This window comes from Ostrea edulis, chromosome 2 (assembly GCF_947568905.1).
Source record: "Ostrea edulis chromosome 2, xbOstEdul1.1, whole genome shotgun sequence".
NCBI lineage: Eukaryota > Metazoa > Mollusca > Bivalvia > Ostreida > Ostreidae > Ostrea > Ostrea edulis.
In genome coordinates, this window is record NC_079165.1 from 60,949,256 (window position 1) to 60,965,820 (window position 16,565).

General features: G+C 33.5%; 1 protein-coding gene across 9 annotated transcripts in view; it reads left to right on the plus strand.

Moving 5' to 3' along the window:
- LOC125681821 (cGMP-dependent 3',5'-cyclic phosphodiesterase-like) overlaps positions 1–16,565 on the plus strand; it is a 107,589-nt gene that overhangs the window by 42,198 nt on the left and 48,826 nt on the right. For all 9 annotated transcript variants that reach the window (XM_056154671.1, XM_056154668.1, XM_056154667.1 and 6 more), the window contains 2 exons: positions 4,762–4,836; positions 14,925–14,966. In XM_056154671.1, the coding sequence (XP_056010646.1) occupies positions 4,762–4,836; positions 14,925–14,966 (117 nt within the window). The remainder of the gene's footprint in view (positions 1–4,761; positions 4,837–14,924; positions 14,967–16,565) is intronic.

Here is a 16,565-nt window from a genome sequence, read left to right on the forward strand (position 1 = left end):
CGTATTATAATTGAAGTTCAATTTCCGGTTGAGGTTTTGCCACTTGGCGAGACATTCCTAGGGTATCAAACCTTCCAAAATGTATTTAAACCAGAAGTTGAACAACGCAAGGGTCACTTCAAACGAAAAGAAAACGTCTGCTTTTACCAAAGTGGAAAGAAGGGGAGAATATGGCTCGATGACGGCGAAAAGGGGATGACGTGCTGTGTGTACAAAACATGACACGAAAGGTCCAATCGTTGTGACAGCTTTCCCAAGTTATAAACTTGACAGCATCGTAAAGCTGAGAAATTTTGAAATAACATAAAAAGTCTGAAGAAACGTGTTAAAGTCAGACGCCGCGAAGATCATAAAGTCTATTAACTCAAATATTTTTGCTAGGCTGACGAAATGAGAGTGGAAAAGAATTACAGCGAAGGAAACAGAATTTAAATATTGAATAGATATTTTAATTTTTTAAATAAATTGCAATGTGACCTGATGTTTCTTTTTTCTTGTAAAAAAAAAACCCCATGTTATTCAATTTCATGATATGTGTGGGCTACTAAAATTTCATGTGGGCTAACAGGATTTCTTATTCAGGGGCCCACTTGGCCCCTAAGGTATTTAGTCGAAGTTGGAACCCTGTATATAGGGGCAGATGGCGGGTCCAAACCCACCACCCCAGGGCTAGGTAGAAAATAAATATATTTGCCCATATATATGCACTTCCAGTTGTAAGATACTAACTGTAGTTTCAATTGAAAATGAAAATTAGAAATACATGGGGTGGAATCCACTTTCCGGGGAAAATAACTGGAAATCGATCCACTCATATTCATGTATATATATGTAGCTGCTCTCGCTCAAACAGTAGCTCCATTAACATATCATTTTCAAAATGGCAAACAAATTCATTCAAATTCATTCAATCATAGCCTAAGTTGTCTCAATTGGTAAATGACTTTTGTTCAATATTTTGTTTACAGGTAAATACCAGTATCTTGAATACCCCGCTTACATGTATGTCAAAGTTGATTGCCGGTCCTGGCCTTATTGCCTCTTTGAATGATTTAAAGAACTCCTGATATTCGAATGTGGTAGTCTCGAATACCCCACTTGTGTCAAAGTATCTTAAAGGTCCTAAGCCCTAATCTTGAAGTTCTTATGGAAGTAAGCTCCTGAGCTTTGAGCACAACTGCGCAAGATGCTTATAGTTTAGTTTATTGAAACCTTTAGAAACATCTCATTGGTTTGGTACAGTTATATGATAATCAAGTAACAAAATGCTAGTGAGTATAACCATGTGAAAAGAATCATGTGACCAAATATGGAGGATGGACAAACATATAATATATCTTACAAGTTTCTTAGGCTCAGTGCCTTTATCAAAAACCTTACTAAATTACACAATGCTTTTCTGTTTCTTGTTGAAAAAAGTTGCATAAGTTTGATCATAGATGGTCAAGTAAAATAATATAGTTTGATGTACATTTTTCGTAAATCAGAATAATAGGGACACAGAACAAAATGGTATTTGTCTTCATGCAATTTCATTAATATCACATTTCTAATATTTTCTTTGAGACCTTGCTATGTTTGAGTATCGACCCTTTTTTATCCACAGCTCATGTGCAGACTTTCTAAATTTACTCAATATTGTAGTAAAAAAAATTGGTAAAAATTTTCTTAAATAATACTGAAGATAAAAACTATCAGGTAGATGCTTGTAGAGATTACATTTTAGAGACCTTTCAAGAAATGAATGCATCTCTTGTATAAATAAATCATTTAACAATTGATTATTTTCAACATAGTACTGGTTATTCCAAACATATAAAAAAAATGTCCAAATTCGGTCACTTAATTTTGCAGTAAAAAATCAGTCATGCAGTTTTCCTTTCTGCTAAACATACCTGGTTTCATTACTTGACGTATTCTCACCTGTGGCCATTCACACTCGTTAAAACAGGCAGTTACTAATTAACAACCACTTATACAAGGTATCTGTGTTGTGGTAATTGGTACATGTATTACAGTGCAGTCTTTGACCATATAATGATTGAATTAATAGCTGCATGATTACAAGTATAATCAATTCCAATATTATAGATTGTGTATTTGATAATACAATATGTTATGTTATCAGCATGCTTTATAGATCGATAAACACCTAAATATTCAAAGTGAACTTGATTTTAAGCGATTTCAAAATGAACTTGAATTAAACAAGTTTTGCAATACTGGATAGAGATATCACACAACACAGAAGACCTTTATTCCCCAGAGACTCTAGAGAGTCGAGTGCCTTCTCTCTTGCAGTAAAACTGCATCACACAGTTCTTTGGTAACAAAGATAGTGAACAGAATTTTTAGTGATTTCTGGTTTATCTAGTGCTTTGTAATGGTTCTTCGGTGACAATGACAGTGAAATTGCTAGATAAGACATTGCACTTCAAATATATTCTTTAATTCATTTTTTTAATTTATTTTTTAATGATAGGTTCTTTATAACTACAATGCAATAGCTACATCCCATTCAAGCTTGAATGTCAATATCATGATTATGGAATCATCTGTGCAATCATCATATTTTAGATGTATATACGATGAAATGTTTTATAGATGAAAAGAAATAAGAACTTTTTTTTCAATTTTAATATATAGTAGCTAGTTTAATTTATACATTGCTTGGATAAAAATAACAGCTGAGGACAATACGATTTTTACTTATAGTGCATACATGACTTTGTATGTTATGCATCAAATGAATGTATTAATTACAGTGGCGTAGCTTCCATTGAGGCAACCGAGGCAGCTGCCTCGGTAAAAAAAACCACCTTTTACGTTGTTAAAATGTCGATAGATTCTGGGGGGCACAGTCCCCCAGACCCCGTGCCTCGGTAATATTCGAACCCAAGCTACGCCTATGGATTATATACAATCATAGGAGAAATCAATTAAACAAAATTGAAAGAGAAGTTTGGATATCTCGATCTCTAGGACTTCGATCAAGATACAAATGTTTAACTGTATTTTATTTTCTCTTTTCTATCAACTCTCTCACAGTACCGGTACTTGTTTGCTATAGAACTCGAGGAAATATTTAGCCTTAGATGGAGCTTACCACCCACTTTGGGCTGCTCAAATAATAGGAAAGGATATGATCTTAGGTGACATAAGCATTGTTTATGCAACATTTCATTGGCCATAAGTAGGTCTTCACCAAATGAGGTGGGTTAAGCGAAAGAATTACATTTCCAATGTTTTTGCCTATGATATCGATACAAATTGTAATGATAGCCATTTCCTCATGAATGCATTGCTGTTGTAAACAATGCACAGATATGTCTATTTTAATGGCAGGAAATTCTGACAGAAATGAAAGTAAGAAATAAACTTCCTTGTTTGAAAATACATGAGAGTATAAACTGCAACATTTCACACTTGGACACTTTTCATCAAGTGCGTTATTTCAAAAATGAAATGTTTCTTAAATATAATCTATTCAAGCAGCATTTTCCACATATCATAAGATAATACATGTAGTCATTCTGACAGCATTTTCCACATATCATAAGATAACAACATATCATAAGATAATAACATATCATAAGATAATAGTCATTCTGACAGCATTTTCCACATATCATATTAAGATAATAGTCATTCTGACAGCATTTTCCACATATCATATTAAGATAATAGTCATTCTGACAGCATTTTCCACATATCATAAGATAATAACATATCATAAGATAATAGTCATTCTGACTGCATTTTCCACATATCATATTAAGATAATAGTCATTCTGACTGACGAAGATTTTAACCAATTCTTATTGGTTTTGCTGATTACTCTGGATGTTTGGTGTGTATTTGCTTTGAAATCCTTTACAAGCCTTAAGTTAGTATTTTATTGTACAATGTAATTTCTGTGGGTTGCTTCTTGCTAGTGTTATCATACCCCCCGAATGAAGTTCTGGGGGGTATATAGGAATCACTCTGTCTGTCTGTCTGTCTGTCCGTCCGTCCGTCCGTTCGTCTGTCCGTCTGTCTGTGCAGATTCGTGTCCGGGCCATAACTTCTTTGTTCTTTGACTTAGGCATACCATATTTGGCACACAGGTAGATCACCATGAGACGATGTGTTGAGTACCTTCATGACCTCTATATGACCTTGACCTCAAGGTCAAAATCAAAAGGTTTTTCACAATGGATTCGTGTCCGGGCCATAACTTCTTTGTTCTTTGGCATAGGCATACCATATTTGACACATGAGTGTATCACCATGAGTCGATGTGTCATGTACCTTCATGACCTCCATATGACCTTGACCTCAAGGTCAAAATTAAAGGTTTTTACAATGGATTCTTGTCAGGGCCATGACTTCTTTGTTCTTTGACATAGGCATATCATATTTGACATATGAGTGTATCACCATGAGACAATGTGTTGAGTACATTCATGACCTCTTTATGACCTTGACCTTTGATATCAAGGTCAAAATTATAGGTTTATACCATGGATTTGTGTTCGGACTATATCTTCCATTTTCCTCTACAAAGGCATACCATATTTTTACACTCAGGAAAGAGGTAATTTATACCTATTAACAACAGCCTTTGGGAGATTGGGGTAAGTGGTGGGTATTCTTAGTTAGCATTGCTCACAGTACATCTTGTTTGGTTAAAATTCACCAAACTGAGTGTACACTATCCCATGTTAAAGTAAGCAAACAGAGTGAAATTGAAACAGTAAGAATGTCTTGTATCTATTTCAGTTGGAGGAGCAGACCAGTGCAGAATGTGCTTTTCTACTGCTTGTTGTCCCAGAGACACAAGACTTGTTTTGTCAAGTAAGTGTTTTTATCAAAACATAAAGGAAGGGGCTTTGAAAGAGCTAGTCCACGTTAATAAGAAAGAAAGTGATACTCTGAAGATCCCATGAAAAGCGAGAAAATATTATATCATATACCTAGTAGTGTATCTGCCCTGATATACCTATCTTGGCTAGGGTGAGACAGCTTCAAGTAGGTAGGGCTGTCTCGCCCTAAGGGCCGAGATATCTCTATCTCGGCCCGTTGTCAAGGGGCTGTTTCGCCTTCAAATTTTAAATGGCTATTTCTTCTTTAATCTTTTGAAATCTAACATAACTACATAAAAAAAATGATGTTAGACACAATTTTTTTTCAAATATAATACTTTCTTCCATGACAAAATTTAATTTAAGCAGAAAAATTAAATAAAAACATTTTCAAAAACAGCGCTAAATTGTAGCGAGTATCTAAGCAAAGGGGGGTAACCCAAGTAACAATTGTTTATTTAGAACAATAACACATTTAACTTCATTTAAAAACAATCAACGTTCTAGACGATAGAAAAGGATGATACTGAAGCATTATTAGAAATTCTCGGTCCTAATGGAGATCAAAACGTTAATTTACAGCAATTTTGATGTAGAAAACTGCTTTAACACGATTTCTGAAATCTAAAATCCCGAGGACTTTGCAATAAAAACGAGAAAAGCAGAAGCAATATCTTCCGACGTTTTTCAACGACTTATAGATCCTAAACAGATGGGAAATGGTATTAAAAAAAACTTACTTCAGTATAAGGTAACATTCCCTAAGCAAAGAAATAGCATCATCATATCTGTAAACATCCCCGTTCATCCGATGACGCCACATAAACAAAGTTCCACAACTCTTACAAATTATGTGAAATAATGAAAAAATAAATAAAAATAATTCACTTATTTCCAATCTTAGTATTAATTAGCAAATCCTCAGGAGCTGCTTAATAGTATATACATGTACATGTACATGAACAACACAGCGATGGATGTGACGAGTTTCTCAGCCAAGCAGTTCAGTTAATTGAAACGTCCAGATTCTAGACCACATGAGGGAATGTCCATAATTAATCATCCAATTATCGTGACCAGCAATGGAATAAAGCTACAAAACCCAGACTTTAGCATGTTTCACAATGCCAATAGTACTGGAAACATAACCATTAAAGTAAACTCACTGAAGGAATGAAATAGTCAAATATCGTTGCCATTTGTATTTATGTTTGGGTCAATACCCCCCCCCCCCCCCCCCCCCCCCCAATTTTTAAAAAGATGTTTATGAACTTGTTGTGTTTTAGGTATATGATATAAACAATATCACACTCTAATGTTGATCTCAGACCTGGGATTGCCCCTCGAGTGATCTCGGGCAATCCCAGGTCCGAGATCAACATTAGAGTGTGATATTCTATATGTATGATGTTTTGACTTGTATACAGGTGTTCAGAAACAGATTATAGTTCAAGTCTGTAACTATTGTCCATTTGGTAAATATTATTTTCATCATAAATGGAGTGAAAAATTTATCTCTAAAGTAAGATGTGATATTTTCCAAAAGTATTTTTTATACCTGCCTTGTAAATGGCAGGGGCCCGGCATACAGTGTAAGTCATATCCGTCCATCCCACTCTGCATTTAGCTAATTTATGATTGAATTACAGAAGATAATATCTTCAAACTTTATGCACAGATACATATATACATAATAGTAAAAGCTCCACATTTTATATAATTAAACTTTACATTATGTATGACCTCACATTTTTTTGGATTTCTCACATTTAGTTCATTTCAGAATAAAATTTAGTAGACTTTTAAAGACTTTTTACACAGATACATTTGTTAAGAATATGACACCTGTGCTAAATGTTTTGTTGACTTGACCTCACTTTCCTGAATTTTGTGTTGGTCTTAAATTTTAGCTCGCCTGAGCGGAAAGCTTTTTTCAGGGGTCTGTCTGTCTGTAAACTTTTAACATTGATGACTTCTTTTCCAGAACCAATGGAACATTTTCAACCAAACTTCCCACAAAGCATATTTTGGTAAAGGGGATTCAATTTTGTTCAAAGGAAAAGTCACACCCTCTTTTATGAGCAAATATTTAAGAAAAAGTGGTAGACAGGGGGAAAGGGAAATTAAATATTAATGCCATAACTTGAAAAGTGATATATGTATGCCTAAGGGCTGCTAATTTGTTTTAGCTTAATGTATACATTTATTGCCTCGCTCACACTGATGCACATTAAATTTTACTTCACATTAAATTCAATACGAAGTAAAAATAATGCACATTGAATTAATTCAAATTGAATAGTTTTCACACTGCAGTAATATTTAATGCAAAGTAAACTACTGTGCATTAAATTCGTATGCATTTCTAAATTAACAGGTGTACAAAATAAATAAAAGAATAGACTATATCATTGAAAATCATTTTCATGGATATTTTAATGAATATTGTGTAGATCTACAGATTCATTATTCAAAGCACTATATATAGTGTACATGTACTACATGTATATGTTTACAATGTACACATGATCAACACACAAGGAATTTTATCATGTTCCCAAGAAATTACTTGTTATTTACTCTGACGACCAGCATTTAATCAAGACAATGAGCCCAGTTAACACCTTTGAAAGTCTCTTTCACCATTCTGCCGACTTATTATGTGAGGTAATTTTTTAATTGCGAATTAGTAAATACAAGGCTACTATGATGTCATATGGTATGAAATTTAAAGAATGAGCTGCATATTTGTGAAAATGTTAAAAAAAAAAACCATCCTATTATCACCATTTTAAAACATTTTTATCGTATTTAAAAGCAATTCTTTTAATATGCCTAATATGCAGAGCACAGATTTATGTCTGACATTACCTAATGACATGCTGTTTATACATGTTTTTAGTGATAACTATCATTTTGATTATTTTTTTGCTCAAAAATAACATTAATATCTAACTGACCACGGGTATGATGCATGTGACCCAAATTTGCCATTACGCATGCGTGTACATTTAATTAGTATTAGCTTCGATTTGCGTTCACATGGAGCTAATGCAAAGTATACATCTAATTCACATTAAATCGTGACATAAATTTTAATTTGAAGTAAACTAATGCACATTAAATTCTCCACGTGAATGTGGTTCAGATTTAATTTGCATTAACTTACATTTAATGCGAATTTTTCGTGTGAATGATGCATTAATAAGTTACCTGGTTCTGTATCATACAGTAAACCAACTTTTTTTTACATATACGAGAAATATCTGCAAACACTTCTAGTCATGGATATTTATTGTCATGGACCAGTCATTCTTTTTTTCTCAATCAATGCCTACTGCAAAATGGTTATATTTTATTTTTACATAACATAAAACTGAACATGTGGAATGTACAATGCTCAGCTCAAAGTAAGAGTGTCAAGATCAATATGCGAAATGATTTTCCAAATTATATGATCTATATCATTGAAAACAGTACTTTGTTTATGTTTTCAGAAAACATATGTATATAACTTCAAAACAAACTAAAAGTTTTGCTTTCAGTGACATTTCAAGAATGGGCAGCTTTTAGGTGTACTGCCAGTGACACAAAGGAATTAGACATAAAGAATACTACTCATGGTAGAATTAGACATAAAGTATACTACTCATGGTAGAATTAGACAAAGTATACTACTCATGGTAGGATTAGACAAAGTATACTATACTCATGGTAGAATTAGACATTAAGAATACTACTCATGGTAGAATTAGACATAAAGTATACTACTCATGGTAGAATTAGACAAAGTATACTACTCATGGTAGAATTAGACAAAGTATACTATACTCATGTTAGAATTAGACAAAGTATACTATACTCATGGTAGAATTAGACATAAAGTATACTAATCATGGTAGAATTAGACAAAGTATACTACTCATGGTAGAATTAGACATAAAGTATACTACTCATGGCAGAATTAGACAAAGTATACTATACTCATGGTAGAATTAGACATAAAGAATACTACTCATGGTAGAATTAGACAAAGTATACTACTCATGGTAGAATTATAGACATAAAGTATACTACTCATGGTAACTTTGTGCATCATTTTGGAGTAGATCTAAGACAGATTATTAAACACACTTGGAATAAATAGAATAATTATAACTACTTGATCTCGGGAAATTATTGTCACAGAATTTTTCATTTGACATTCACTAATAAAAAAAAGATGTGTATGATATATATCCAATTAAATAAGGTGTATGGGGAAAATCATTGGAGAACAAATCCTAGAATTTCTCAGAAACAATCTTTTGAATTCCATCACAAGGACTTGTCCAGTGGATATTTTATTCCAAGAAATTTTTAGTTGCATGTTTCATCATGCTGTTGAAAATATTTGATTGTAAAGCTATCAATATAATCATGTTATTTCATTAAGCATGTTTTATCTTCATTTCATGGCAAGAATGAAAATTTAATAGCCAGTTTGAAGATAAGAACTCCTCTGTGTAGGAGGTGCATTTAGTGGTACTATATGTTATATAATGTACTTTAAATGCCAAAGTGGGACAGAGTGGACCTACAGTCAGTGAGGAAGACAATGATGTGTATTAAAAGTGGTTTCTGTATAAATAAGTAATTGTAGAAAATACAAAATACTATCAAAAGAAATATTTTACTAAAATTGAATATGTAAAAACAACATCGCCTGATTTTGTCTTTAAAAACAGTAATTTGATTTACATTGGTCCAGATTCTTTCATGTAATATTGTTTTCCAAAACAGTAATTCATTCAATTTCCTTATTGGTTGACTTGCTTATTAAATCTAATTTGTTTAGTAATAAATTTGATTTAAAGAGGTTCGCATCCGAGATTAAGAGTAATGTCAATTTTTTGGGAAGTGAATTTTTGATTTCTACATTGAAGGAGAATTAGGAAATTAAAAAAGAAAAGCAGGGGTCACAATGCTTGTTATTGAGCTACAGTGTTCTAAACATGACATTTTTGCACTCAAGATTTATTTGTTTAAACATGATTTGTTTGTTGGTCTTGAACACAACATATGCAACACAAATCAATCATTACATAGAATGGATACAGAATCATGTCTTCTAACAATACAGATAAAAAAAAAAGTTTAATACTAGTAATGGAAATGAATAATGACCTATTAATTTGCACTTGATATACCAAAAAAAAAAATCCAAAATAAAATCATTACATCAAATTTGAGTGTTTAAAAGGACATACATTTGTATTAGAAGTAATGTCATTTTCTCAATTTTCACATAATTTTCAAGGTCTTGTCTTAAAATTTAAAAGGTAACTAAAAAAACTTGGGGGTTAGAGATTAAATTTTAAAATTATTGACGAAAATACTGAATTTTTATACAAAATTTCGAGTAAATTGATTTAAACTTTTTTAAGAATCTATTTTTTTTTTGGAAAAATATATCAACTAAATTAATAAATTAACAACATTTGAACTATTTTCAACTATCAACTACTTATATCATAAATTAAAAACCTGAAATACATGTATAGGAGTATAAAAGTAGAAGATACATTGGATGAAACAGAAACTGTAATATCATGCAGATTTAGAACCTTTTGATTATTAAATCAATCCTTCCGCCACAAACTATAGTCCCTGCCAAACCCCTTCAAAATTGGAATGACACAAGATTTTGTCAACTGGATAGGGTTCAGTAATAGATTTGTGATATGGTTGCACCAATGGGATCAGTATTGAACCAGTAAATACTTAGTTGTAGCATCCTGCGCAGTTGTGCTCAAAAGCTCAGGAGCTAACTCCTTAATGTACGACTTATTTTATCGAACTCACAGTGGATGTGACCAGTCAACAGGGAATGCTTACTCCTCCTGGGCACCTGGTCCCACTTGTGGTGTGTCCAGGGGTCTGTGTTCACCCAGCCTTTCATTTGTATTCTTATTCATAAAACATTTTGTTTTGTCCTGAGGAAGGGACATGTCATTCCTAGGACTTATCTAGTTTGTGTTGTCGGTCATTTTAGTGCTACACACACATTATAGGTATGTATATAGGTAAAATGCAACTGCAGAAATTAGAAACAGAATATGCATGTAATTTGCTACCATTTAGGGATCAAATCACAAAAATTTCCAACTGGTGAAAATACCTTGTATATGGTATATGATGATCTCAACCATAAACTGTCAAGGTATTTGTTCTAATGTAGGTCAGTTAATAGGTGTGTCACTGCTCTGTCAAAGTACACTGTAATTTAGAATACTTCAAAGGCATTTAGGGATAGGGATTGTCAAACTTTCTTTATATATGAACAATATTGCAACTTGTTTGATGTTTCAAGGATGGATCAAAGGTTGTTTAGAAAGAATGTGATGTATTGTACAGGGAGTATTAGCCCCGCTATAACAGCTCTAGTGGTGTTTTGTGTGATTTTCATACACTCATCTTTTGATGGATCATATTTCCGTCTGTCTGTTCATCTGTTATCTTTTTTGTGTCCGGGTCATATCTTTCACAATGTGAGGTCCAGGATTATTGAACTTAGTCAGTTGATGTATCTGAGGGAGTGGAGGGAGGTGGGGGGGGGGGGGGGGGGTGTATTGTGAACCCAAAATGGGCCATTGTGGCCTCATTTTAAAATTTTATGGCTATAGATATATACAAATTGTGTCTTAGTCTAGGTCACCTACACGTTTGTCAATGCAGTGTTCTACGAGACAAACGTCTAGGAGCATTCTATGATAAACATTTACACTCCATAACGAGGCTTATCCGAATTCTGATAAAGCAGCTGATTGGTTGATCAATGCATAACGATGATGGATGCAGTCGAACAGAAGATAAACAAAGTTTTATCAGATTTAAAAATCGAATTCTCACTGAAACCTTTACAGAAAATTAGCAAATAGGTCAGACGTGTTGGCAGTATTACCAACAGGCTATGGGAAATCGCTATTGTATACGATTCTACCGCAATTAAAGTTTGAAGAAGACCTGCATAGTAATACTAGTTCTCGTGAAGTCAGCATAATTCTGGTCATATCGTCACTGGTTTCTCTAATGAAGGACCAAGTTTCGAACTTGCAAAAGCACAATGTTTGCTTTCTTTAGAACAAGCGACACATAAACTGACATTTGGAACAACAGCTGTGGTCTTTGTTTTCTTCGGTGTCGCCATTTCCGTTTTTCGATAGCGCCCCCTCGCGGCGTAATATTTTTAAATAGAACGCTCCAAGGCGTTTGAGTAGGAAGTCAAACGGCTTGCGTGACCTAGGCTAATTGTGTCTAGATCATATCTTTAGCACTGTAGGGCCTACGACCTTTAAACTTGTCAGCTGATGCATTTTGGGTGGAAGTTGTGTCACAACTTAAAAGTAGATCACTGTGGCCTCATTTGGAATTGCAATTGACATCACAGCTTGCATCTTCAAACATGCAAACATAGATATGCATCATGTACATGTAGTTTCAGATGGCTTATAAATATGTACCCTAGCAATGCACATAAGTCAAAGATTAATACATATGTTTTATTAGCTCACCAGGATGACTGTCCAGAGAGCTATTGTCATGACCCCAGCATCAGCATTGGTGTCACACTTTAAGGAAATTACTTTAACCTGGGCTATATCTTTTGAACCAAAAGGGATAGGGTTTTGATATTTCACATATAGGTGCCTCATGAGGAGACCTATGTTTTGGTACCAAGACTTTTGACCTAGTGACCTTGGACTTTGACCTACTTTTTCTAAACTTTAACCTGGGCTATATCTTTTGAACCAAGGTGGGAAGGGTTTTAATATTTCTCAGATAGATGTCTCCTAAAAGACCTTTGTTTTGGTACCAAGACTTTTAACCTTGTGACCTTGACCTTGGACTGTGATTCACTATTCCAAAACTTTAAAGGGAAAGGCAACCCTAACCACATTGTTGCTTTTATGAATAAAGTATTATGTACTGATATTGTAAATGACAGTCTTTAACAACAAAAATCCTTGCTTAACAATTAAATCAATATTAATTCATAATATATTTTAAATTACCCGCCGCTAAGAGAGAGGCCATTGAAGTTTGATTTATGACGTCACACAGTCGGTTCCGGTTTATTTCATCAGCAGCACTATAAACATGACAGATCACGAACAGTTAAGTTTGGAACCATATAAATTTGAGCCTATTCTTTTGCTAGAAGAAATTGAGAAAAGAAGATGTTCAGTCAAGTCGCAGACCAGGCAGACGGTACACGTTTCTTCATATAAATGTCTCGAACCTCAACTTGTCGTTACGCAAATGATGGATCCACAGTTTACATAGTCTTTCCTTTTCAGATGACTTGGTTGGGTAAGAAATTTCGGGGGGAAACTTTTTTCACATCTCCCCTTCACATTAGTGTAATGAACTGCTGGACAGGAAGGCATCAACCTATTTATTTGTAAAATATACCACATGCACATCTTTGATGATCTTAGAATCTCATCAAAGGTGGGACGTCAAAATAATTGATTTTTGTGGTCTTGAATACAAAGGAGTTCCACATCATGGCAGCATCTATAGATGGCGGGAATTTCAATTATTAACATTTTCAAAATAGTACTGAAGCTTATTTAGGCGGTATATCAACAGTATATAGTATGACAAATTTTCATCTTATTATTAATCCTATCATTTATCCTGTAAAAATTTTTGGGTTGCCTTCCCCTTTAACCTGGGCTATATCTTTTGAACCAATGGGATTAGGATTTTGATATTTGACACATAGATGCCTTATGAAGAGACCTTTGCTGTGGTACCAAGACTTTTGACCTAGTGACCTTTACTGTGGACCTTGACCTAATTTTTGAAAAATTTAACCTGAGCTATATCTTTTGAACCAAAGTGGATAGGGTTTTGATATTTCACATATAGATGCCTCATGAAAAAATCCTTTGTATTGGTACCAAGACTTTTGACCTTGTGACCTTGGATTTTGACCTACTTTTTCAAAACTTTAATCTGGGCTATATCTTTTGAACCAATAGGTATAAGGCTTTGATATATTACATATAAATGCAAATGAAGAGGCCTTTGTTTTGGTAGAAGACATTTAACCTAATGACCTTTGCCTTGAACTTTGATTTATTGTTCGAAAACTTTAACCTTGGTTATATCTTTTGAACCAAGAGTGATAGGGCTTTCATGTTTCAAATATAGATGCCTCATTAGAAGTTATTTCTTTTGTTACCAGAACTATTGACCTTAGACTTTGGCCTACTTTTCAAAAACATTAACCTTGGCTATATCTTTTAAACCAAGGGGATATAGGGATTTGATATTTCATATGTAAATGCCTCATGACCAGACCTTTGATATGGTATCAAAACTTTTGACCTAGTAATCTTGGACTTCGACCTATTTTTCAAACACTTTAACTTTTTGAACTAAAGGGATATGTTAAGTAAAGTCATGCTTAACGGTGAAATATGTTGTCTTCTGACAACTCTTGTTCCAAAGATGGATGTGAGCCATCATTTTAAATCTTTGCTATCATGGGGAAATCATTTGTAAATATTCTAATTATAGATTTTGCTTGCATTTCAAATACAACTAAGCATGCACATGGAAATGATATGGTCATGAATTTTTTAAAAGATATTATGCACCATGATACATATGTTGCACAAAAGAATTCAAAACAGACAGTGCTGATGACACACAATGCATACTTGTGTAGTGTATATATAGTTCCCATTTGTGGCTGATTATCAGTGGATCATTGATGGAATTATACTTGATTATTTGCAATAAGCAAACAACTTTTTTTATTGATGAGTATTAAAATATTGCAAAAACTTTGCCTGTTGAAATTGACAGAACTCTCAGTTGAGGTGCATGTTGTGGAATTGGAATTTTGATGAACAAAACAGCGTGAAATCAGAATTTAGAATTAGGAGTATGTCTTGTCTATCAAATAGCGAAATTCAAAATACATGACTGTATATATATATGCATATATCTAAGAAGAAATAAATTTTATGATAGTAATCCTTTAAGAGATGTTTAATAATTACACAACTTTGTTTCTATTTTCAGGTTATAGGAGGACTTGTTCTAGAGGAAGAAGTCAAGTTTCCAGTGAGTATATTAATTTCCTTGTAAATATTTATTAGTCTAATTAAAATTCATATTCATTGTCATTAGAATTTTCCAAACTCACTGTCATAAAGAAAATTGTTGAGATAAACAGCAAACTATGAATCTTCTTTCTAGTAAATCTAACAATATTATTTCATTATCCTGCAAGTTTTATGCAGAAATGTCTCCAAAAAATCTCAGTCATTTTAAAATTGACAGAAGTTAGACCTACAATGTATAATAACTAATAAATCCAGTTATGAATTATGTCTCCCCACTTCAAGGGGGGAGACATTGTTTTTGTACTTTTTGTCCATCTGTCTTTCACAAAATCTTATCAGATAGATTTGAAACATAATACAATGCTTATAATTGCCATTTGTGGATGTACATATTGTTGGAATGTGGGGATCCAATTATTTTCTTAAAGTTAGAGTAGATCTTAGAGGGGTAGAGATGTAAAATATCTTGTGAACACTTGCCCTCCTTTATGGCTTATCCAATAGACTTGAAACTTTGTACAATGCTTCACTGCCATTTGCATATGTGCATATTGTTGGAACAGGAGGATCCAATTGTTATCCTTACAGTTATAGTGGATCTAAGAGGAGTGGAGGATATAAAATAGCTTGTGAACACTTCTCCTACTATGGCTTATCGGATAGCCTTGAAAATTTCTACAATACTTCATTATCACTTAATGATGTTCACATTGGTCTGATCCAGGGATCTAATATTTTCCTACAATTTACAGTGGATCAAAGAGGAGTTTTTGATAGCTTTTTTTCATGAACAAGGGTTTGTTCACTTTCCTACAGATACTTCAGCATAACAGTCATTATTTTTGTATCATATAACAATGACATATTGGTTACATCGATTTTGAATATTTTCTCCATCCTTTTCTTCAATGCATAAAGTGCAGTTCATAATGGCTATGTTCCTGTTCATGCTTTCTCCTCCATACCATGCAGATATCTCCATAGCAATGAAAATTTTCGAGTGGGACGTTAAACAATATACAACCAACCAACCAGACCTGCAGCACATAAGGGGAGGGAGGGGATGTAATTTTTTAGCACTTTCAATTGGGGAGGGGGGGGGGGGGGACTGGAGGGACATTTGTTTTTAACAAAAACAAATTATATTTGAATGTATACGTGTACCATTCACTTGCTGAAGCCCAATTATGCATGAATTAAAAAGAGTTCAGTCAAAGCATTATTTCATATGCTGTGGGGGCAAGAAAACTTGCCAATTTCTTTTTTTTTTTTTTTTATGTTATACATGTATGAGTTGAGGGGTATTCTTATTGAAGGATGTCTGTCATTTGCATACATGTAAACTTTTCACATATTTAACCTGTGCTGAAGAATAATTTTCAACTAAACTTGTCTTAAAACATGGATAAAGAGGATAAAGATTTTTTTTTATGAAGGGACATGTCTCCTTCCAAGGGGAGATAAATAAAAAATAAGGTGTGTTACTGTTTTTAAAAAAAGAACCACTGAACCAGAAAAACCAGTTGATTCTTCATGATCAGTGATTGGGAAGGGCTTGCAGCACACGCTATAGTCACATTGAAGTTAAAAAAAAAAT